We start from the raw sequence: 22,241 nt of genomic DNA, 5'->3' as shown, positions 1-22,241 counted from the left end.
TTAAAAAAACAAACAAACAAACAAACAAAAAACACACAAAAAGTTTTTGACTTTTCTTTCTTCCTGTGATACTGTTTACCATTATCTTCATCTCAGTACATCAATGCTATCACAACAGCTTCTTCACTGCCCTTCATTATCCAGAGCAAAAGCTTTTTTGATTAGCTTTCTAGGACACATTTCCTCAAAGTGCAAGTTTAAAAGTACCGTCAAAAAAAAAGAAACCCAACAGTCAACTAACAGAAATATATGATGAATGAAACTGAAGCAAGTATCACTGACAATAAATAAATAAATAAATTCAAAATAAAGAGCCTAATTTTAGAAAGAGTGCTTCAAAGTGGCTGCACAGTGCTACAGAGATAATAAATGCCCCAAAAGCCCTTTCTAAAATCAAACACACCTCCAAATTTCCTATAACAATGTTAATGCTCTTCAGAGGCAATACACAGCTAAGCACATTCTTTGGCCTCATGTGAGAAAGAGGGAGCGCGCAGCTTGGTTATCTTCTTCAGAGCCACCTTATCGTGCATCTCCTCCCATGTGGTGGAGTGCTCCACTGTCTTTCTGCTGCATGTTCACTCTTCCACTTGCCACTGATTCAGAAAACCTCCCCAGCATTTGCCAGGCTGCCCAAGTATGTAGTGCCATATGGTTGTTAATGCTTTTGTTGCAACTTTCTCCTCTTTCTGAAAGATTGGCAGTAAGAAGAAGGGTGTGCAATCACCAGTGGAAAGGAATGGAAGTACTGAGAAAAAACCCCACCAGCCACTGAAGAGTCAGTTGGCACTTCCAGAAGCAAAAAAATCTATTGCTTTGTTTGTAGCTACTAATTCTAAATGAACACTATGTATGGAAAATTTACTGTGCATTGTTTTGATTTGACTGAACAGCACGTAGAAAGAAAGCATGTTCTACAGACTGCAGGATCATCCCAAACCTGATCACGGGCTTGCAAACAATCCTACGTAAGCTGCAGATTTTGATGCCGCTTCAAAGCTCCTGGTTAATCTGGAAAGCAGCAAGACAAGATCGCAGAATAATTTAGTTAAGCAGTAAAGAGTAAATATTCAGATTGTCTCCTGAAAGCCAGAACTGTGCATACTGTGCATTTCTTGGGGAAGGAAATTATGGGAAAAGTTTGTTCATACCTTCTCTGAGCACACAGGTGCAATTATTACTACTACAAACAGTGGTTTTAAACTAGCTTAGTAGCCCAATAGTTTTAACCTTCTCTACCAGAAGTGTATTAAACTGCCAGATTCAAGATTTAGTTCACTCTGTTTTGTTGGTTTGTTGTTATTGTTATTTATTGTTGTTGTTGTTTGGATGGTTTAGTTGGTTAGGTTGTTTTAGGAGATTGGTATAACAACAATTCTCCTTTGCAAGCAGCTCTTCATGTCAGAGGTACCCTAATCTGCCAGTTCAGTTTCAAGGCAATCTGCACCTCACATAGTAAGACCTTTGAATTCAGCCCCCAAAGGGCTGGTTGGTGTAGAATGAGCTCTTCGCTGGAGCTTTCTCTCTTTGCATGAAAACTGCTGAAGTGAAAGGCTGCCTGTCAGTGGATTTTACCACCAGGTAGAGGTAAAAGGGCAGGGAGTTAATAAGGCCAGCTATAACATCAGTAATAATGTCGGCTGATTATGAGCCAGCAGTGTGCCCAGGTGGCCAAAAAGATCAATGGCATCCTGGCTTGTATCAGGAATGGTGTGGTGAGCAGGAGTAGGGAAGTGCCGAGTGGCTGTGGGTGCTTGTGGAACTCATGGTAGTAATCCTGCCCACAGAGCTGAGGAAGATGGCAGCTAGCTATGCTGGTTCTGTAGGTGAATTGAACAACTAGAGACTTGAAGGGTTATGTTTCCATCTCTAGTTCTCCTCTCCATTCCTAAATTGTCTTTACAGCAACTAGATCATCCCTTTTCACTGCACATCCTGGTGCAGTCATGTGGTCAAATATCTGCACAGCAAACCCAGATCAACTCACAAGTGATTCAACGAAATAAATATAAATACGCCAGTACACATAAGCAGCCATTGACATATTATTCCCAATATAGCATCAGCATTCACTGGATTAAACCATAATCCTGATAGTACATCCTGTACAGATCTTTTCAGGATAGATAACTTCAACAGCATAAATGTGTCCTCTCAAGACTGAAGCAAAGAACACATAACAGACAGGGATGTAATCAGAGATGTAATAAGAAAAGGATTATTAAATAGATGTTCTGTATTTTGTTTATTTAAAAAGCATCAGTAAACAGTATGGAGAAAAAATCTTTCAGCCCTTCTTTCCTTTCCTTTCCTTTCCTTTCCTTTCCTTTCCTTTCCTTTCCTTTCCTTTCCTTTCCTTTCCTTTCCTTTCCTTTCCTTTCCTTTCCTTTCCTTTCCTTTCCTTTCCTTTCCTTTCCTTTCCTTTCCTTTCCTTTCCTTTCCTTTCCTTCCCTTCCCTTCCCTTCCCTTCCCTTCCCTTCCCTTCCCTTCCCTTCCCTTCCCTTCCCTTCCCTTCCCTTCCCTTCCCTTCCCTTCCCTTCCCTTCCCTTCCCTTCCCTTCCCTTCCCTTCCCTTCCCTTCCCTTCCCTTCCCTTCCCTTCCCTTCCCTTCCCTTCCCTTCCCTTCCCTTCCCTTCCCTTCCCTTCCCTTCCCTTCCCTTCCCTTCCCTTCCCTTCCCTTCCCTTCCCTTCCCTTCCCTTCCCTTCCCTTCCCTTCCCTTCCCTTCCCTTCCCTTCCCTTCCCTTCCCTTCCCTTCCCTTCCCTTCCCTTCCCTTCCCTTCCCTTCCCTTCCCTTCCCTTCCCTTCCCTTCCCTTCCCTTCCCTTCCCTTCCCTTCCCTTCCCTTCCCTTCCCTTCCCTTCCCTTCCCTTCCCTTCCCTTCCCTTCCCTTCCCTTCCCTTCCCTTCCCTTCCCTTCCCTTCCCTTCCCTTCCCTTCCCTTCCCTTCCCTTCCCTTCCCTTCCCTTCCCTTCCCTTCCCTTCCCTTCCCTTCCCTTCCCTTCCCTTCCCTTCCCTTCCCTTCCCTTCCCTTCCCTTCCCTTCCCTTCCCTTCCCTTCCCTTCCCTTCCCTTCCCTTCCCTTCCCTTCCCTTCCCTTCCCTTCCCTTCCCTTCCCTTCCCTTCCCTTCCCTTCCCTTCCCTTCCCTTCCCTTCCCTTCCCTTCCCTTCCCTTCCCTTCCCTTCCCTTCCCTCCCTCCCTCCCTTCCTTCCTTCCTTTCTTCCTTTTTTCATCTTCTGTCCTATTAATGCCCTTCCATTTATTTGTGGGCTTCCTACATAGCCCTTCTGAGCTGTATTTATCATTTATCCTTGCACAGACCCACATTGCAAAACAACATCTTTTTCCATAAAGATTTGTCTCCACCAGAAGTTACGTTCTCATTTTGCAGGAGTAAATTTACTAATTTGCTAAATTCTCCCTGCCACCGCAGGGAGACTGAAGCAATTGGTGTTACTGAGAAAGAGATTTGGACATCATTATAAAAGATGAAAATCTGTAATTAGCGTCATGAAAAATAGACATTAAAATTCCAAGCGGGAAAATTACAGAAACATTGATAGACCAATAGATTCATTAAAGTTAAATCCCAGTCATATAGCTCACTTACTGTGGCTAATTTTGAACTCTGAGAAGAAAACTTAAATAAATCGTGCTATTTATTAACATGGATGAAGTCTCAACAATGGGAATGCCAGGGCTAATTGAGTCAAGAATGAGTATTTTGGCTGCCTTCTAAGTGCCAGGCATTTTCAAAATGCTAGTCTTACTAAGCCAATTATACATTTGAATTTGCTAGCATAGTGAAGTTTGGCACCGTGGGAATTACGGCATCCTGTCTGATAGGTCTTTGCCCACATGCTTGCTTTAAGTATTATCACGAAGGCTTAATAGCCTGCCTTTTGCCTTAGTGCTTTTTTCATTGCCTTCTGCCTAGCTCAGTGCAAAGCCAGTGGATGGAGCTCATCTTGTAAGCAGCAGTTCCATTGCACAATTGCTCTGTTTTTCAGCATGGGTCTACAAGCTCTGCTTGGTGTAACAAGATACCGACAGATTTCCTTGTGGGTTTTTCTGTGATGTTGATCCAGCTGTTTCACAGTAACTAAACAGTCTTCTGCCCGTCTGGTGAAAAAACCTGTGCTATTCTGTTTGAAGAGGTGGGAATTTCAATATTTAGCCATTGGGTACTCTCTAATCTTCTGTAAATAATTTGAGCCAACAAGGATTTTAAAGTGTCCCTTAGCGCTTGTGATTGTGAGTCTACAAGCTGCTAAGGATCAACATTTATTTGGCTTGAAATTTGCCTGATTATTACTGAAATAGATAGCAGTCACAGGGAAATAAACTCATCCTCTGCAGAAGCAACTAGCTGCTTGATTTATGGCACTTTCCACATCTCCCTTCTGTAAGGACAGCAGGGTCCACAGAAATCAGACTTCTCCTGGCTATGCTTCACCACGGGCTGTGGAAACTGTCATGCAATGGGGGCAATGAAAATAGTCACCTTTCCAAAGAAACAGTTTACAATAAGGAATTTTAACCAAGGCTGTCGTCATGTCCATGGACTCAGTGTTTCTTAGTGTTCCAGTGTTTGATAGGCTTGTAATTTAACACTGTATTTTCTAACTCCAGAGAGACTGTCACTGATCCTATGTAAAAACCTTTTCTCCCCATTTCCCTTCCCTGACCAAAGGCTTTAAGTGCTTACTTATATTTCAGAACAGGCTTATGACTGTCATAGCAGCATGTAAATAGAGGAAGAAAATGTAAAGGCAACCTTACATGCAGCCTGGGAGTGAGACCTTGATGAGTATTCAGGACTGGCCTACTGGGGACCTTTCTCTGCCCTTCTCTTGCTGCTTTCCCTGTGACTTCAAATGATGAAAAAGGCAATGAATAATGAATAGCTTGGAATAACAATTCCTGTCTAGTTCTGTTTATTGGAACATATGCCAACAGAGCACAAAATATGTGGAAGGCTATTCCAGGATGAGAAACCCACCCTGGAGGATACGCAAAACACCTACATGCTGTATGTGAATGGCTTGGGATTTCAGTGGCTGCTTTTAGGCAGTGACATAACACCCCCAGGAGCTGGGCATACATGTCAGTTCGTCCAAGCTGTCAATTAGAGAGCAATTTTGTGCTGGAAAGACACATGAGACCTGTTGTCCTCTTGGGATTCTTGGGGCTTCTGAAGGAGAAAAAATCGTGGAATTGTTTGATTGGGAAAGGACCCTTAAAAGTTATGTAGACCAACTGCTCTGCAGTGAACAGGGACACTCTCAGCTCAATCTGGTGCTCAGAGCTCCATCCAGCCTGAGCTTGAATGTCTCCAGAGATGGAGACAATGCCTCACCACCCTTGCTATAAAAAACTTCTTCCTTATGGCCAAAATAAAACTCATCTCTTTTAGTTTGAAACAATTTCCCCTTGTCCTGTCATTACAGACCCTGCGAAATAGTCTGTCCTCTTCCTTCTTATAGCCCCCTTCAGATACTGAAAAGCTGCTATTGGTTCTTCCTGAAGACTTCTCTTGTCCTGGCTAAAGAGCCCCAGCTGTCTCAGCCTGTCCTTATAGGAGAGGTATCCATTCATTGGATCATTTTTGTGGCCCTCTGGATGTGTTCCAACAAGTCCATATCTCTCCTATACTGAAGACTCCACATCTGGATGCAGTACTGTAGGTGAGCCCTCACCAGCACAGAGCAGTTAGGGGCAGGATTGCCTCCCTTAACCTGCTATCCATGCCATTTTTGATTCAGTCCAGGATATAGTTGGCACATGGTTGACTCATGTCCAGCTGCCTGTGCTCCATCCTTACATTCCCCAGCTTGTACTGCCGGTGTGGGTTGCCACAATTCAGGTACAGACCTTGCATTTGGGTTTGCTGAATCTCATAAAGTTCTCCTGAGTCCGCTGCTCAAGCTTGTTTGGATCTCTCTGGTTGGCATCCCATCCCTAAGGTATGTTGACTGCACCACACAGCTTTGTATCATCCACAAACTCGCTGAGGGTGCACTTGCTCCCACTGTCAACATCAGTGATGAAGGTGTTAAAGATCATTGATCCCAGTACAGACCCCTGTGGAAACATCTGTGAAACAGTGAAACAAAGCTCCTCCTGGCATGGGGATGTGGTCCCTGGAATGTGCAGGTCTCTGCTGAAGGGTTTGAGACCAAACACAGTCAAAAACAATGTTGGAGACTATTGCATGGCACTCTTCCCAATTGTTCTGGTCTTCAGGCACTGCTGAGTGGCTACATTGAAGAAAAAATTAAGTTTCCCAAGGGATGCACCTACAGCCACAGTCTGTAGCTGAAGGCCATTCTGTGTGTATGATGCAAGCACGTTTGCATTACATGGCCTTTCTTCACCACAGCAGCAGTATGGATTTGTAACAATGGGAAAGAAAGCCAGTATTGCACGGGTCTGTGGGCTTCAGTCACCAACAGTGTGAGCCACAGCTCCTCAGTGTTTACTCCCTTCTGAGACAAGTATCACACACCTCTTCTTCAGGGGAAAAAAACAAACAGCAGAAGCATGGTTAGAGGCCACAAGACTGTACAGCTCCACACTGCCACCCAGTTCAAAGGCCAAAGGCAGTCTGGGCTGGTTGCTCCAGGGTCAAAACCATGACACAGGGGAAGGACATGTTCCTTGCTAAGGCAGTAGAAGGGATCAGGAAAGCTGTTGCCTCAAGGAGAAACCAGTGAAGAGAGACAGAAATCTGTCTCAGCCTTTGGTGAAATATAGTTACAAGAAATAACATCTGATCTTTCATAGAAGTAAAAGCCCGCAGCAATAAAATTAGAAAAGAAGGAGGGAGGGAGTGTTCAAATATGAGCTCTTAAATACAAGGGCTGCTCTAAAGGTAATGCCTCCTATTTTATTATGTTGGCCTGTTACATCAGAGGCGGATGTTGGTGGTATATCAGTAGAAGCTGAACCCTCTTGTAACCTGCAGATATTCATTTACATTTTGTTGCTGTCTGACAAAATGATGTCTGACATGGGAGTGCAGATGAAGCAAAGGTGTGACACTGAATTCCTTATGTGGAAAAAAAAGGCAGCCATTGACATTTGCTGACACTGGCTGAATGTTTATGGAGATCAGACAGTGGATGTGAGCACAGTGAGGCAATGGGTGGTGCATTTCAGCAGTGGTGACAACAGTAGAGTCACCTCTGCTGGTGCAGACATGAGGAAAGAATGCAGGCTCTCACTCATCCCTGGTGGAAATGCAGAGCTAAAGATGGTGACTGTGTTACAAAGGAGTGTTTTGAGGGGAATGTGCATTTTCCTCAAGCTGGCAGATTTTGAGTGTTTTCATGCATTCAATGCATTAAAACTGTTTTGATTAATCATCTCAAGGTTTTGGGCAGATGGGTATTTCAGCAGTCTAAAGGGATGCCAGCTGCAGATAAAGGCAGAGCCTACAAGCTTTTGAAAGCCATCCCATTTCCTTTTCACAGTATCACACAGTATCACAGTATCGTGCGAGTTGGAAGGGACCTTAGAGATCATCGAGTCCAACTCCCGGGATTCGAGGCCTCTGTGTAGCAGAGCAGCATTTCTGCCACTTACGCCACAGGGGGGATTCGAACCCCGGGCCTCTGGTGTTGCAAGCAGCAACTTATACCACTGCGCCACCGGAGGCACACACACTTTTGATTGTCTTGATCAAAATCTGGGGTAGAGAATAATACCTCTGCTAAAAAACTTCCCAACTCCCCAAGTCAGTGGAATTCTTTCTTGGCCAGATTCCTCCTACAAATTCAGGAACATAAGCAGTATTTAAAAAATAAAGACTTCTGCCACCTTTAAGAATTATCTGTTCAATTTGGGATTTTTCTGTTCAATATCTTGCAATAAATCAATGGTAGAATCATTGTGCTCTGTGAGAGGGCAAGGATTAATGATGTCAGTCAGTCACCTTTTAACAAAGGCCTTGTTACGGAGATGACACATCAGTATGATGTGACTACTGAACCAGGTGTCCATGTGTTATGACCTAGATAATAGTATGGCTGAGGGCAATCATATTTTGTCTGGATGCTGGTCTGAGGGAGAGTTTACTGACAGGCACTGGTGCAAAAGAAAAGAAAACTTACACATACTGTAAGCTTTGAGTTGACAGCAGTGAAAACAAAACCAAACTAAAACATTCACATGTCCTAGCACGTGTTCCAACACAAACCTCTGAGGCTGAAGGAATAATCAGATGTCCAGAACAGAGGACCAACTGGGCTGCAGCTGAAGACAGGAAATATGACCCAGATAAAGAAAGGAGGGATTTACAGGACAATGCTGTACTGGCCAGTGACCACAGAACTCATTTTTCAAGTATTTTTTAAATACCAGGAGCAAACTGATTTGCCTCAAATAAGCATTTGCAGCCCAGGAGAATACCCAGAGGAGTACTGGAAGGCATCTCTGGGGGCTTGTCATCTCCTGCCTCACCTGGGATCTTGGCAGGGCTGCTTTCATTTCTTTGCTGTAGGAGAGCCGAGTGCTGGGAGACTGTCAGAAACAGAAGGTCATCTCCAGGTCTGACAGTGCCAAGTGAGGCATGGACCATGCACAGAAAAAGGCAAACTGCTGGGTTATTCAAGTTTCCTCCTGGGAGAAAAGGAACTTTCATGACTTATCTTAAATTCCTTTGCACAAATACACGACACATATGAAAGAGCTGTTTCCAGTGCTTCCCAAGTTCGAGAATTAGCTTTTATCTAGGCCAGACAGTACCTGACAGTGACCACCTGAGGCAATATAAGGAATATGAACTTTCATGATTATCTGGAAGTATCTTTGTAGTAGAATAACATAGTCCCTCCCTTACTTAAGTATCTCAGATGTGTACACAGTCCACAGCTCCTGATTCTTCCAGAGCTCTGGAAAGGCTGGGTAACCATCCCAGAAAGCTCAATAAACACCTTCTCCCTAAGAGCCCCTTGTGCTGAGGTATGGACATGGAGTTCCACAGCCCTCACCTCCTGGGCAGCCTGAGGGTGTACTCTTTGCATGGCCTGGCTCCTCAAAGTCCTTTCCTAGAAGGGTCTTAGCAAGAGGGCTACATCTGGACAAGTGGGAAACTGAATTTCAATATATGTCTGCCCAGTGTAAAATGATGCCCTTGTGCTCCTTTGGAACAGGCTGCTGCATTTTTAAAATTTTTAAATTTTATTTATTTATTTATTTATTTTTGCAAACTTGGATGCTTGTTTAGAAACCTTTTTGTTCTGCCCTGTGATAAGAAGGACCTGTGAGTTCGCATCTTTTGCTGAACACACATACAGTATTTTCTGGGATTTGCTTTCCATAAAGCCTTTGAAAACGCAGAAGCCTGAAGGCAAGGTTGAGAGTAGATTCTGAATGGCCATGGAAACAGCCTGAAGTGACACTTGTCTCCCCCAAGGCTGAAAGAGACATAAGTAATCCAAAGCTCTGGTTAGACTCTTCCTGACTGTAATTATCAAAAAGCAAGAAAAGAAGACCATGCAGGACACAGTTATATTCAAGATAAACATGCACAAACTCTAGTAGGCAAGTTTCTCTTTGACTATAAAATAAACCTGACAAGTAGGACAAACATAATTGTCACAGTAGCCTTATGAGAAGTAGGCAAAATGTACCCAAGATAATGCGTTTAAGGCTAACCGAAATACCAATATGATATGCAGTGGATAATGAACTGCTTGAAGTCAAAGCTACTTACCAAAGTCATCATCATCTGAATAAGGACCTCATGAAAGTGTGGCAGGTGAGCAAGTAGGGCAACAAACAGTTCTGTAAAATACAGAAGTCAACTCTAGATGATTTTCTTTGGAGATATGGAATCTATTAAGTAAAAACTTGCAATATCAGGTAAAAGAATTTCCTTGTGAATCAAAGTCAAAAGTTAAAAGCTTCTTAACAGAGATGTCTCCACATGGATGAAATTTTCAAGCCTTTCAGATCCACTGCATATTACTGCATCCTCTGTGGCTTTCAGGCAACCAACACAAAAGGCAAGATCTGCTCTTCCCCTCCTCGTGGTGTGCTGTAACATACATGGGGAAAATCTTTCATATTACACAGGTTAGGGAAAAGAGCCTCCTGGTTGCAACAGCCTATCATTTTGATCACTCTGCTCAGCTTTGTCTTAGAAGTATACAGAAAGACTTTTCAAGGAGGATGTATGCAGAATAGAATTTAAAATCAAAGAATCATAGAATGACTTGTATTGGAAGGGACTTTAAAGCTCATCCAGTTCCAGCTCCCCCCCACCATGGGCAGGGTTGCTGCCCAATAGATCCACCCTCCAGTACCACCTCAGCACTTTGATATGCTGGGGGACCCAAGTTTGTTTTCATTGCTCTAGATGGGGCCTCATAAGAACACAGCCAGCAGAGGGAGACAACTCCCTGCTTCTCCTTTCCAGCCACCTGTCTTATAATGCAGCCCAAGATGCAGTTGGCCTTTCAGTCTGCAAGTGTACACTGTTGGCCAGCTTTTCACCCATGAGGACCCCCAAGTCCTTCTCTACTGCTCACATGGAGCTCTTCTTCAAGTCTGTACACATATCAGGGGTTGCTCCAACCCCAGTTTAGAGTTAGTTCAGGATATCCAAAGCCCTGCAGAAGTCCAGCTAGATGATATCTGTTGCCCTTCCTTTGTACATCAGTGCATTAACTCCCTTGTAGAAGGCAACCAGGTTGGTCAGGCATGACATGTTGCCTTGCTTAAATTGGTCAGGCTGTCACGAATCATCTCATTGTCTCATATGTGCCTTAACATATCTTCCAGCAGGATCTGCTCCATGATCTTCCCAGCCACAGGCATGAGGATCTCTAGCCTGTAGTCCCTCGGGTCTTTGTGATGTTTCCCTTTTTCCACTCTCTGGTTTGCCTGACAGCCATGGCTTTTTGAATATAATGGAGAATGGCTTGGCAACTACATCATCCTGTTCCTTCAGGACCCTGGGATGCATGTCATTGGACCACACAGACTTGTACATATTCAGCTTTATCATATGACCTTGAACTTACTCTTCACTTTCAGTGGGAGGGCTCATCCAGACCCTGCTTAGAGGTTCAGGGACGTGAGACACGTGGGAAGCCTGTTTGCCAGTGAAGACTGAGGCAAAGAACCTGCTGAGTACCTCATCTTCCTCCATATCTGTTGTTGCCAGTTCTCCTTTCTCAGTTTTCAAAGGGGACACATACTCCTTGAACTTTTTTTCTGGCTAATATCCATTTTCATTGTTTTTCCACATCCTTTTCCAGGTTCATTTGCATCTAGACAGCATACTTAAACTCTTCCCAGGCCATGTGTCCCTGCTTCTACTGCCTATAGATTTCCTTTTAATCCCTTAGCTTGAATCCTCCAACAGATTTCCACTCAGTCATTCTAGTTTCCTGACCCCTGGTTGATTTCATGCACTGGCAGTTGGAATTATAAAGCAATTATTGATTCATTAGCCACACAAAATATAGCTAGGTATTAATAAGCAACTCAGACAATCATTATTGTTGACTGGTGAGATCCCAGAAGACTGGAGGCTTGCCAATGTGACTCCCATTTACAAGAAAGGTTGTAAGGAGGATCCGGGGAACTACAGGCCTGTTAGCCTGACCTCGGTTCCAGGGAAGGTTATGGAACAGATAGTCTTGAGGGAGATCATGAAGCGTGTGAGGGATGGCCGGGTGATCAGGCCTAGCCAGCATGGGTTCATGAAGGGCAGGTCCTGTTTGACCAAGCTGATCTCCTTCTATGATCTAGTGACCCATCTGCTGGATGAGCGAAAGGCTGTTGATGTGGTCTACCTAGACTTCAGCAAAGCCTTTGACACTGTCTCCCACAGTATTCTCCTGCAGAAGCTGTCAGCCCGTGGCTTGGATGGGTACACTCTCGGCTGGGTAAGGAGCTGGCTGGAGGGCCGGGCTCAGAGAGTGGTGGTAAATGGAGTTAAATCCAGCTAGCAACTGGTCAGGAGTGGTGTTCCCCAGAGATCGGTGCTGGGGCCTGTCCTCTTCAATATCACAGTATCACAGTATTGTGCGAGTTGGAAGGGACCTTAGAGATCATCGAGTCCAACTCCCGGAATTCAAGCCTCTCTGTGTAGCAGAGCAGCATTTCTACCACTTGCGCCACAGAGGGGATTCGAACCCCAGGCCTCCAGTGTTGCAAGCAGCACTTTATACCACTGCGCCACCGGGGGCACACACAAATATCTTTATTGATGACCTGGATGAGGGCATTGAGTGCACCCTCAGTAAGTTCGCAGATGACACTAAATTTGCTGGGAGTGTGGATCTGCCTGGGGGTAGCGAGGCCCTACAGAGGGATCTAGACAGGCTGGAGAGGTGGGCTGAAGCCAATGGGATGAGGTTTAACAAGGCCAAATGCCGAGTCCTGCACTTCGGCCACAACAACCCCAGGCAGCGCTATAGGCTTGGGGCGGAGTGGCTGGAGGACTGTGTGGAGGAAATGGACCTGGGGGTACTGATTGATGCACGGCTGAACATGAGCCGACAGTGTGCCCGGGTGGCCAAGAGGGCCAATGGCATCCTGGCTTGTATCAAGAATGGTGTGGTGAGCAGGACTAAGGAAGTCATCCTGCCCCTGTACTTGGCATTGGTGAGGCCTCACCTCGAGTACTGTGTCCAGTTTTGGGCACCTCAGCACAAGAAAGATATGGAAGTACTGGAGCAGGTCCAGAGAAGGGCAACGAGGCTCGTGAAGGGCTTGGAGAATCAGCCCTACAAGGAGAGGCTAAGGAAGCTGGGGCTGTTTAGTCTGGGGAAAAGGAAGCTGAGGGGAGACTTTATTGCCCTCTTCCAGTACCTGAAAGGTTCTTACAGTGAGTGGGGCAGTTCTCTTCTCACTAGTGACAAGTGACAGGACGAGGGGAAATGGCCTCAAGTTGTGCCAGGGCAAGTTTAAGTTGGATATTAGGAAGAACTTCTTTACAGAAAGGGTGGTTAGGTACTGGAATAGGCTCCCCAGAGAGGTGGTTGAATCGCCATCCCTGGATGTGTTTAAGAGCTGTTTGGATGTGGTACTCAGGGATATGATTTAGCAGTGGGTTTTTAGAGATGGGGTACTGGTTAGGCTGCGGTTGGACTTGATGATCTTCAAGGTCTTTTCCAACCTGGGTAATTCTATGATTCTATGATTCTATGATTATATTCACCATGCCCAGAAGACACAGGAATGTCTAAGAGGGTATCAGTCAAGAAAAAAGATCCTCTGAGAATCTTTGGACATATCCTCATTGTTCTTGAGTTGCTGTTGTTTCCAGCATCTGTCAAAACAAATAGCTCTGCTGAATCAATTTATTACCAGTACAACAGGATATAAAAACCTAAGCTGATTTGTGTGTGATATCTTTCAGCAGCAGAAGCAGGTTAGAGTGATCTCAAGGAGAGGCAAGGGGATTGGCAGCGGAGGTGATGTACAGTTGTGCATGGATGATTATGGCAAAGGCCTGTGTCATGTTTGAAGTTTCCTTTTCCTGGGACATCTGGCAGAAGATATCTCTGCCCACGGTGCCAAAGCCTTTGGATGTCCTACAGATCAATTATTTCATCCTCTCTAGGATGGGATGTTTCTGCATTTCCAACAGGACAAGTAAGAGGGTAGGGAAACATGATTCAAACAAATAAGTTTATGCCAGGGATTCAGCAGTGCCGGTAATCGAGTATCTTTTGCCCCAGAGAAAAACAGAAAAAGGCTTCTCCATGTGCCTTGCAAGCCTGCAGCCACAAAATGGCTTATGTGTGGGACACACAGGAGGTAAACTCAGAGGTGTCACTGGAGAAAACACATCTATAGATGCAGCTTAATGTGAGACGGTCTGCTTCTGAGTAGCTTGCATCTTTTCTGATGCTTCTTCACTAGTTTCTTTGCATCTCTGGGGCAGGAGTGGGAAAGAAGGACAGAAAGTAGCTTGATGTTAGCAGACGTATTTTTTTCTAAAGTGAATAAGGTGGTTTCACTGCCTGTGTTAACCACTAGGTATTGCCAAAATATTATAGTTAAGTATCAGCATGATCCAAAATCCCCAGGCTGCTTAAGGACTGTGGTTTACCTTATGATTATGGAGACCAGACATTTTTGGACTCAATTAAATGAAAACCAAAACCAATAGATTTCCTTTAGCAGTTGACTAGGCCACCACATCATCTTGCATCTTGGTGAAGTTCTCTGTCTGTCTGTTCTTACTGAACCGTGATCATGAGTGTTTCCTATTGCATCCCACTGGTGATTTCCTGCAGTTTCACAGCAGCTTTGCTAATGCTGGAACATCTCTCTTTCCATTAGAGATTTCCATGTCTTCCTTGTAATGCAGCTAATTTCTCTGGTCTCTGTGTAAGTTCTGTGTTTGATATCTTGGCTTTGGAAGAGCAGGAGAAACAAAAACAAACAGAAAATTGAATACAAATAAATTTATAGAATCATAGAATCACCAAGGTTGGAAAAGACATATAAGGTCATCTAGTTGAACCATTTGTGCGCCACTAGTATTTCCCCACTAAACCCTTGGTATCACGTCTAAATGTTTCTTGAGCACCTCCGGGGATGGTGGCTCAACCACTTCTGTGGGCAGCTCATTCCAGTGCTTGACCACTCTTCCACAGAAGATATCTTTCCTAATATCCAAACTGAAGCTGCCTGGGCACAACTTGAAGAGGAGTAGTATCTCAGGAACCCAAAGCATACTTCACATTTCCAGCATCCTGTTTAATGAACTTAATCTCCTTTTACAACAAAGTTACTCACTCAGTTGACCAGGGAAAGCCAGCTGATGTAAACTTTTTGGATTTCAGCAAAGCTTTTGATACTGCTTCTTACACTATCCTTCTGAGAAAAATGCCCAAGGTAAAGGTAGGCAAAAAGGAGTGGGTGAACGATTGGCTGGCAGATTGGGCTCAAAGAATTGTAGTAAATGCAATTACGTCAAGCTGGCTACCAGTCACTAATGGGGCTCAACAGGACTCAATTTTAGGGTCAGTTCTCTTTAATCCAATGACTTGGGTATGGGACTGTAAGGTATAGTAAGGAAGTTTAGAGATGACATTAACTCTTTTGAGGGTAGAGAGGCCTTGCGGAGAGATTTTGACAAATTAGAGGGCTGGGCAATAAACAACTGTATAAATTTTAAGTAGAGCAAGTGCCAGATTCTGCACCCTATGGTGCAGCAGGACCAGCCCTGCAACCGGATGGGGGGAAGGGCTGCCCCCTCTGCTTTCTACTGTGTGGCCTCACCTCCAGCACTGGATGCCACAGAACAAAAAGGACCTAAACTTGTAAGAGAGTGTCCAAAGGAGGGTTACAAAAGGTGATGAAGGATCTAGAGGGCAGGATATATGAAAAGCAGCTTCGATCCCTGGATGGACTCAGCACAGAGCAGAGGAGCTGAGGGGAGCCCTCATGGCAGCTGCAGCTCCTCACAGGGAGCAGAGGGCAATGCTGAGCTCTGCTGTGTGTGACAGTGACAGGGCCCAAGAGAACAGCATGGAGCTGCAGCAGGGGAGGGGTGGGTGGAGGTCAGGGAAAAAGGTCTGTGCCAGAAGGTGGTGGGAATGAAACAGGATGCCCAAGGCAGTAGGCACAGCCCTGAGCTAAGGGAGTTCAAGGAACATTTAGACACCACACTCAGACATAGGGTTTGGATTTTGGGTGGTCCTGCGTGGGGTCAGTGGGGTTGGACTCTGTGATCCTTGCAGTTTCCTTCCAACTCAGCATAATCTATGATTATTAACTGTAGAAAGGGGAAACAAGTTAGTGCACTGTAGGGTGTGACAGACTGGGATAGCACATTGAAAGCATTGGAGTCACCTGGGCCAGGCCATAGCTCTTGGCCTTCCAATGCTTGCCCAAGAGAGCTGAGATGAAGCAGAGGGGAAAAACACTGCTTTCTGGTATGCCTTTTGGCCAGGAATGTGGTTTCCTTGGAAAATGGTTGCATCAGTCAGGCTTATACTCAAGCTACAGCATCAAACCCAAGCTTGAGGATCCAGCTGAATCCAAGCTGGAAACAACTGGGCATACTGTGGACCAACAATACTGTGTATCTCATTCTCAGCTCTTGGTAAGTGCAGGGCACCTGTGGGGGTATCTAGATCTGAGCAAAGTAGAGGTGTGGATCTGAATTTCTACACTACAGGAACTTGGCAGCCCTGCTTCTCCATATCTGCTGTGGTGATGAGACCATAGGATCCTATACCTGCAGGCTGGCTGCAGCAAGGTGGGCAACCTGTAGCCCCCTAAGGAGGCTACTTCATTTCTGTCATGAGTCAGAGCTGCTTCCCTGTAGCCTCTACATGCTGGTGTCTGAACATACAGATCTCATGCTCTGTGTGGGCACCTCATGAGTTCCCTTTCAGATGTCTGTGGCTTGCTCTCATGTACTAGCATTTCCACTAGCCAGTCCTTCCAATTCAGCCTGAGCTAAGCAATAGACTGACAGGACTCCAAAGAAAGAGCACTTAGACTGTTTTGCAGAGGCAGTAAATGTGATATAAACTCACTCAAGTTACCACATGTTGTATTTTACCAGAAATATCTTGTTTTGCCCTACTAGACAAAAGGAAAATTGTATGTATTTAGTAAGCAGCCACTGCCTGTTTTCTTAACTTCTGATGTTGATCAGTTATGGTCTGTATGGTCTGTAGTTTCTAAAGGTAGAGAAGAGCCATTATTGTCTCAGTCATGTTATGCAGTTGAATAATTTTGCACTGAGCTCACAAGCTACTCCAAAAAGTTCATGTTTATTTAACCCAATGTGGATTTTGAAAGGAGATCTTCCACCTGTAATCCATGAGTCTCATTTTTTTTCCTCTCTTTTCCTTCTCTAAGGATGAGAAGAATCAGGTGTTGATTACAAATGCTTGGCTGCAGATGGTAAGTAACGTGTGTGAATAAAGAATATAAAAACCTTCCTAATAGCAAATTACCGAATGTGATTTCTTAGCTGGAAAGCAAGATTACTGCCTTTTAACTTGTCTGTATGTGTTCTCTGACATTTTTCTAGTGCTCCTATTAGCAGTGAAAACAACAGGAGACTGCATTCACACTCTGAGCAAACATTGGGAAGTAATAGTAACCACACTGTTAGGCCAATGAGCATAACAATCTTGTAACAGAGAGCCCAAAGCAAGGCTCCCACCATAGCTGGAGACTCTTCAAGAGGCTCAGTTCCCTTCCAACAGTAGAGCTTGGCACTTGTAGTGAAGGAGCCAGGCACCTCATTAGACCTGGCTGTCCCGCTCTCATGGCTTATGGAGAAATCTTCATGTCTGTCTATAATTGGGAACTAGGGTATCCCTTGAAAGTGCAGGACACTCTAGCATGCACCCCAAATGCAGAGAACTACATTCAGCTGTTGATTGGCGTGCCATCTGCAGTGCCCAAACTCATTGGTGGGACAGCTTCCTTGGAACCCTGCCTTCCCTTCTACTTTAAAAATTTGATCTTCCTCCCTCTCCTGCAAATTGCTCCTACTGAAGAGTGACCTGAACTGGTCATGCAGGATATGCAAAACTTATCTTCACTTAGGGCTTTGGTGCAGGGAACTTCCTACCACATCTTCTGCTGGCTGTGTGTGGTGAGAGATATGATCTATTTTTATGGAGCATAAACTGATCTCGTTAATGGCTTGTGTTCAGCAAAGATGCCGCTCTGCAGGGAAAAACCTGTGGGAGACTTGAATGATTGAGCTAATTCTGCTTTGACTTGAGCAGCTAAATACTATGTCAAGTTAATGGGTGAAACTAAATAGGTTGTTTATTCTACAGATGATATCTGCTGGGATTTGAATGAGTTTTTCCAATTGCAATAACTAAACCAAACCAACATATGGGATTATGTTATCAACACAGCAGAGCCTGCATGTATCTTGTTCTTCACAGTGAGTGTCTTCAGCTATAGAACCAGTAACACTCTTGCAGCCCTACCATAGGGTTTTTCTGTAAGTTACTTTCAGCATAAAAGTTGTGCCTGAGCCAAAATTGTCTGAGATGCCTGGCTTCATGTCTCAGAGTGGAGTGGCTTGGCACTAAATTAAATACAGCAGCTAGCAACACTGAGTCATCAACCTGCAAATTCCTCTCTCTATATGCCAACCTTTCTTAATAATTAAAGCCTAGCATTAAACTATTATCATTCCACTGCTATCACTACTGATAATATCCATTCTGCTCCCATAATATTCTAAAATAACTTAAAAGACTTTTACCAGCTTGTATAATCTGATGTATGTATTTTCCAACAGTACTGGGTTGATATTTACTTGTCTTGGGATCAGTATGAATACCCGGGTGTGCAGAACTTGCGATTTCCATCCGACCAGATTTGGGTACCTGATATTCTTCTCTATAACAGGTAAGCAAGGTGTGCAATAGGCAGTGGGAGCCTGGAACTAGAGCACTAGATGCTGGTGAACAACAATGCTGCACTGATATTCCACAGTTTTGTCTGCTACTCTTGAAAAAAATAACAAAAATAAAAGCAAACAAATGCAAGTTAATAGATTTTCTAGTAGTCACTCTAAGTCATGCTTTCTGTAGTTTTGTAGATGTCTTTTTCCTCTTTTCCCAGTGAATGTGAAAACAATCCATACTCTCCATAAAAATACCATACATCTGCTGGAAAATTGCTTGTGCCATAATCTTCCTGCTTGAAGTAAATAATCCATTTCTTTGCATATTCTCCATTACCCACATTTTATAAATACCCTTTCATCATTCCTTAGCTCCTTTAAACCCCATAGAATCCTTTTTTTCTTTTCCATTATGGACTCCAGCACTCTAGTCAGCACTTCTGCACTGTTGGATTGAGTGGAAGTTCTCTACAGAGACCTTTCTTTATTGCCTTCTAGGAGGAAGGGGTTCTGCTTTTGCTTTAATGTCTTATTTTTTCACTGACCCGTCCTTCTCTGTTGGTTTTAAACATAATCCTTTCTAGTTATCTGGTTTAAATTTCCATCTGGTTTCTGCTGTTTTCCCTTCCAAGCACCTACTATAAGACATCTGAAGGAGGTTTGGAGTGACCTGAAAATTGTTTAGGTGCTATTCATTTCTACAGCTTTACTACTTACAGTCTCTTTATTAATTTCCAGTCTCCAAAAAATGATTCATATTATCTGGTCCACATTATTCTAGTTTGTTTATAAGAATATGTCTCAGGGAGGGCTTTCTGAAGTTCAGATATATCTTCTACTTCCTCTTATTGAATTATTCAGTAAGAAAATTAGGTTGATTTCATGCAGTTGGCCCTTGACAAATCCATGCCAACTTTTTTTACCTCATTATTTTTGAAGTTAGGATGATGTGTCTATAATTTCACCTTTTTTAGTAAAAAAAGAAAAAATACATCAGATTTCTCTTTGAACTTCTCTAATTCACTGAGCCCTTTCCTGCAGTCTCCAAACTCTCACAAATAATTGTTAATGCTTCAGAGAGCATTTAGGCCACCTTCAGTACTCAAGAGTAAATTTCATCAGTGCTGCCAACTGGAGCCTGACTTTTCTACTTTAATGCTTTTCTTTCCTCTTCTGCCTTGGACTCTGACCACTGTGGGAAAGTTAGTTTTGGTGAACCACAATCCCTGAAGAGTGAAGCACAGAAGGTACAGGGTAATGCATCTCCCTGTACTCTGTTGTTTCCTTTCCTTTCACAGCAAGCAGTGAGTCTGTCTCACCTTTTGTCTTTTCCTTGTTTTCTTCTATTAATGAAAGTCTTACTTGTGGCCTTTTGTATTCTCACTCATTTTGCACACTTGTCTTTTCACTTTTACCCCCATTGATTTCTGCTGGTTTTTATGTTCTTCCTGAGTCAGCCATTCCTGCTCCCATGTTTCCAGCATTCAGTCCTTGATTTTCAAGCCCTGATGCAGAAGATCCTGATGCAGAGGACATTGTTCTGTCAAAGGGTGCTTTGACATGAGAGCAGGTTGCAGAAATGTTAGGTTTGTGGTCCTCTTCAGTAGTTGTTTGCCCTTTTTTTAGGAACACCCATGCCAGAAAGTTACTTTCAGCTTTCTGGCACTGTGTCCATCTTTCTCAGACATGAACAAGGAGAAGGCCAAAGGATGAATGGAGACTGAAATTTTCCATGATTGGTGGCAAGACATGGTGTGTGAGACATGGACCTGCAAGTAGCTATGATAGGCAAGGGACCAACATGGGAATTCTTCTGTATTTAAACCGGAACAGTCCAGCATACCACCTTCTCTGAACAGCATTCTTGCTTGGATCATTATTCCCTTCTTTTTCTCGGAATCACTGAAATCCTAAATGAATTATCCTTTCTTGGTCCCTTTCACCAGGTTTCTGCTCTTAAAGTCTTGATCAATACCCTCCTACATGCCCCAAATCTGAAACAGATTCTCTCCAACACCTTCTTCCATTGCCCAAAGCAAACTTTTGGCCCCTATGCATCCAAAGAGACAGAAGAAATATTGCCTCAGGGCATCCTTGCTTTTACAACAGATATTTAGGTAAAAAATTACTTGAGTTACACTGTGTGCTGCCTGCTTTTGACAGCAGCCCTAGAAAAGCCTCATCCTGCCAACAACTCAAACTTTGAAACTGCATTAGAACTTCAAAAACTGTAATACTTCTGCTCCTTTCCTTTCTGCCTTTGCCCCAAAACATCTAACAGCCCTGCCTCTTGCTTCTCTGAGGACATTACAGAAAACAATCAGCATGTCTGGGTGCAAGCCAGGTGTGTCTATTAGAAAACAAGGTACTGAGCTCTTTGCCCAGGCATAAGCCAGACTTTAATTCAGATATTCTGTGCACCAAATTCTCACAAAATATTTTTTATTTTTATTTTTATTATTATTATTATTATTTTTTCTGTTGGAAGTTGCAACATCTTAAACATCAGCTTGCTTTTTCTTTCCTTTGTTTTGTTTGTGCTGTGCTGTAGTGCGGATGAAAGATTCGATGCAACATTTCACACAAATGTGCTGGTGAATTACTCTGGATCCTGTCAATATATTCCTCCAGGTAGGATGCAGACTGTGTTTGTTTGCTCAATGTACGGCTTTGAATAATTACAAACAGTTTTCACTCATAAATGAAATCAAGGCATTTAGATGCAGTCCACTGCAATTTTGCAAAATATATAACTTAATTATGAGACAGATCCACTAAGTAATTTAGCTCCATGACTGGTAGCATATTTCCACTTCATAAATCTGCTGAGTAGTTTGATCATTCAGAGGCTAATCTGGGGTATTATCTAAAGCAAAGTGTTGGGTACCTCATCATATATTCACAGAGGAAAGTTTTTTATGCAAACCAATTAGTCTTTTCTTGAGACTGAAGAGAAATGTGACCATAGGATGTAACCAAGACCAGCAATCTCTCTGCAGTGCATTTCACCCTGTGAGGCTGAACCTCCATCTCCAGGTGGAAAGATGAACTGAGACCATTCCTGCTGAGCCAAACCCAAAAGACATTTTACTTTCCATCGCTGTTGCTGATTCAGTGTCCATAGGGCCATTTGTAATGCTGATTCAGCATCCAAGCAGCCAGAACTTATAGCAAACACACAAGCTATCCCCCTCATCGCAGCCTCTGATGGACAAGAAATGTCCAGTCTTTGTGCCATAGTGCTGGAATACTGATGCCAAGCACATCCATAGGAGCCATCATTTGTTTTTTTTTCATGGACAGACCCATGGGCATGTTTGCTCGTCAGAGAGCAACAGTTGACAGGAATAAAATGAGCCATGCACCAAAACAGAGCCTTCCCTGTCCCTCCTGGTTTGGTACAGGTAGGCAATGGAGAACGTGCATTTATAGGCAGATCTATTAGTTTATTTTCAACTAAGAGAGCAGAAGATATGCCACACATGCAGAATACATCTGCAGTGAGCTACTTCACAAGGTGAAGAATTGGAAATAGAAAAGAGAGAGTAAGGAGTAAAGGAAAAGTCTCATGCAAATCACAGAAAATAATTTCTTATATGAGTTTAACTGCTGCTAAACTGCTTTGCCCAATCCATTTTAGAAAGCAAATGTTGATAATCAGCCTACTCAATGCAACAAGTACTCACAGAAGCAGCTAGATTAATCAGGACATTGGAAAACACAGAAGAGGCAAAAAGATGGTGTTTCCAAGGCTTCATTAAAGTTTTATTTCCCATGACTCTGCAAGCAGGCTGTGCTCACTGATTCTCTCCATTAGAGAAACAAGCTCTGCTACACATGGCTCAGTGGAGGAACAGAGAGAGTGGACAAGGAGGGGAC

General features: G+C 43.7%; 1 protein-coding gene across 1 annotated transcript in view; it reads left to right on the top strand.

The window, feature by feature from the left end:
* The window catches only part of LOC140264161 (neuronal acetylcholine receptor subunit alpha-7-like), a 64,714-nt gene that overhangs the window by 20,161 nt on the left and 22,312 nt on the right, over nt 1-22,241 (top strand). Inside the window, exons 3-5 of the mRNA XM_072359706.1 lie at nt 16,841-16,885; nt 18,255-18,364; nt 20,914-20,993. Of these exons, the coding sequence (XP_072215807.1) occupies nt 16,841-16,885; nt 18,255-18,364; nt 20,914-20,993 (235 nt within the window). The remainder of the gene's footprint in view (nt 1-16,840; nt 16,886-18,254; nt 18,365-20,913; nt 20,994-22,241) is intronic.

The sequence above is a fragment of the Excalfactoria chinensis genome, chromosome Z (genome assembly GCF_039878825.1).
Source record: "Excalfactoria chinensis isolate bCotChi1 chromosome Z, bCotChi1.hap2, whole genome shotgun sequence".
NCBI classification, from domain to species: Eukaryota; Metazoa; Chordata; class Aves; order Galliformes; family Phasianidae; genus Excalfactoria; species Excalfactoria chinensis.
Note: the sequence above shows the minus strand (reverse complement) of the source record. Positions and strands in the feature narration are given on the sequence as shown.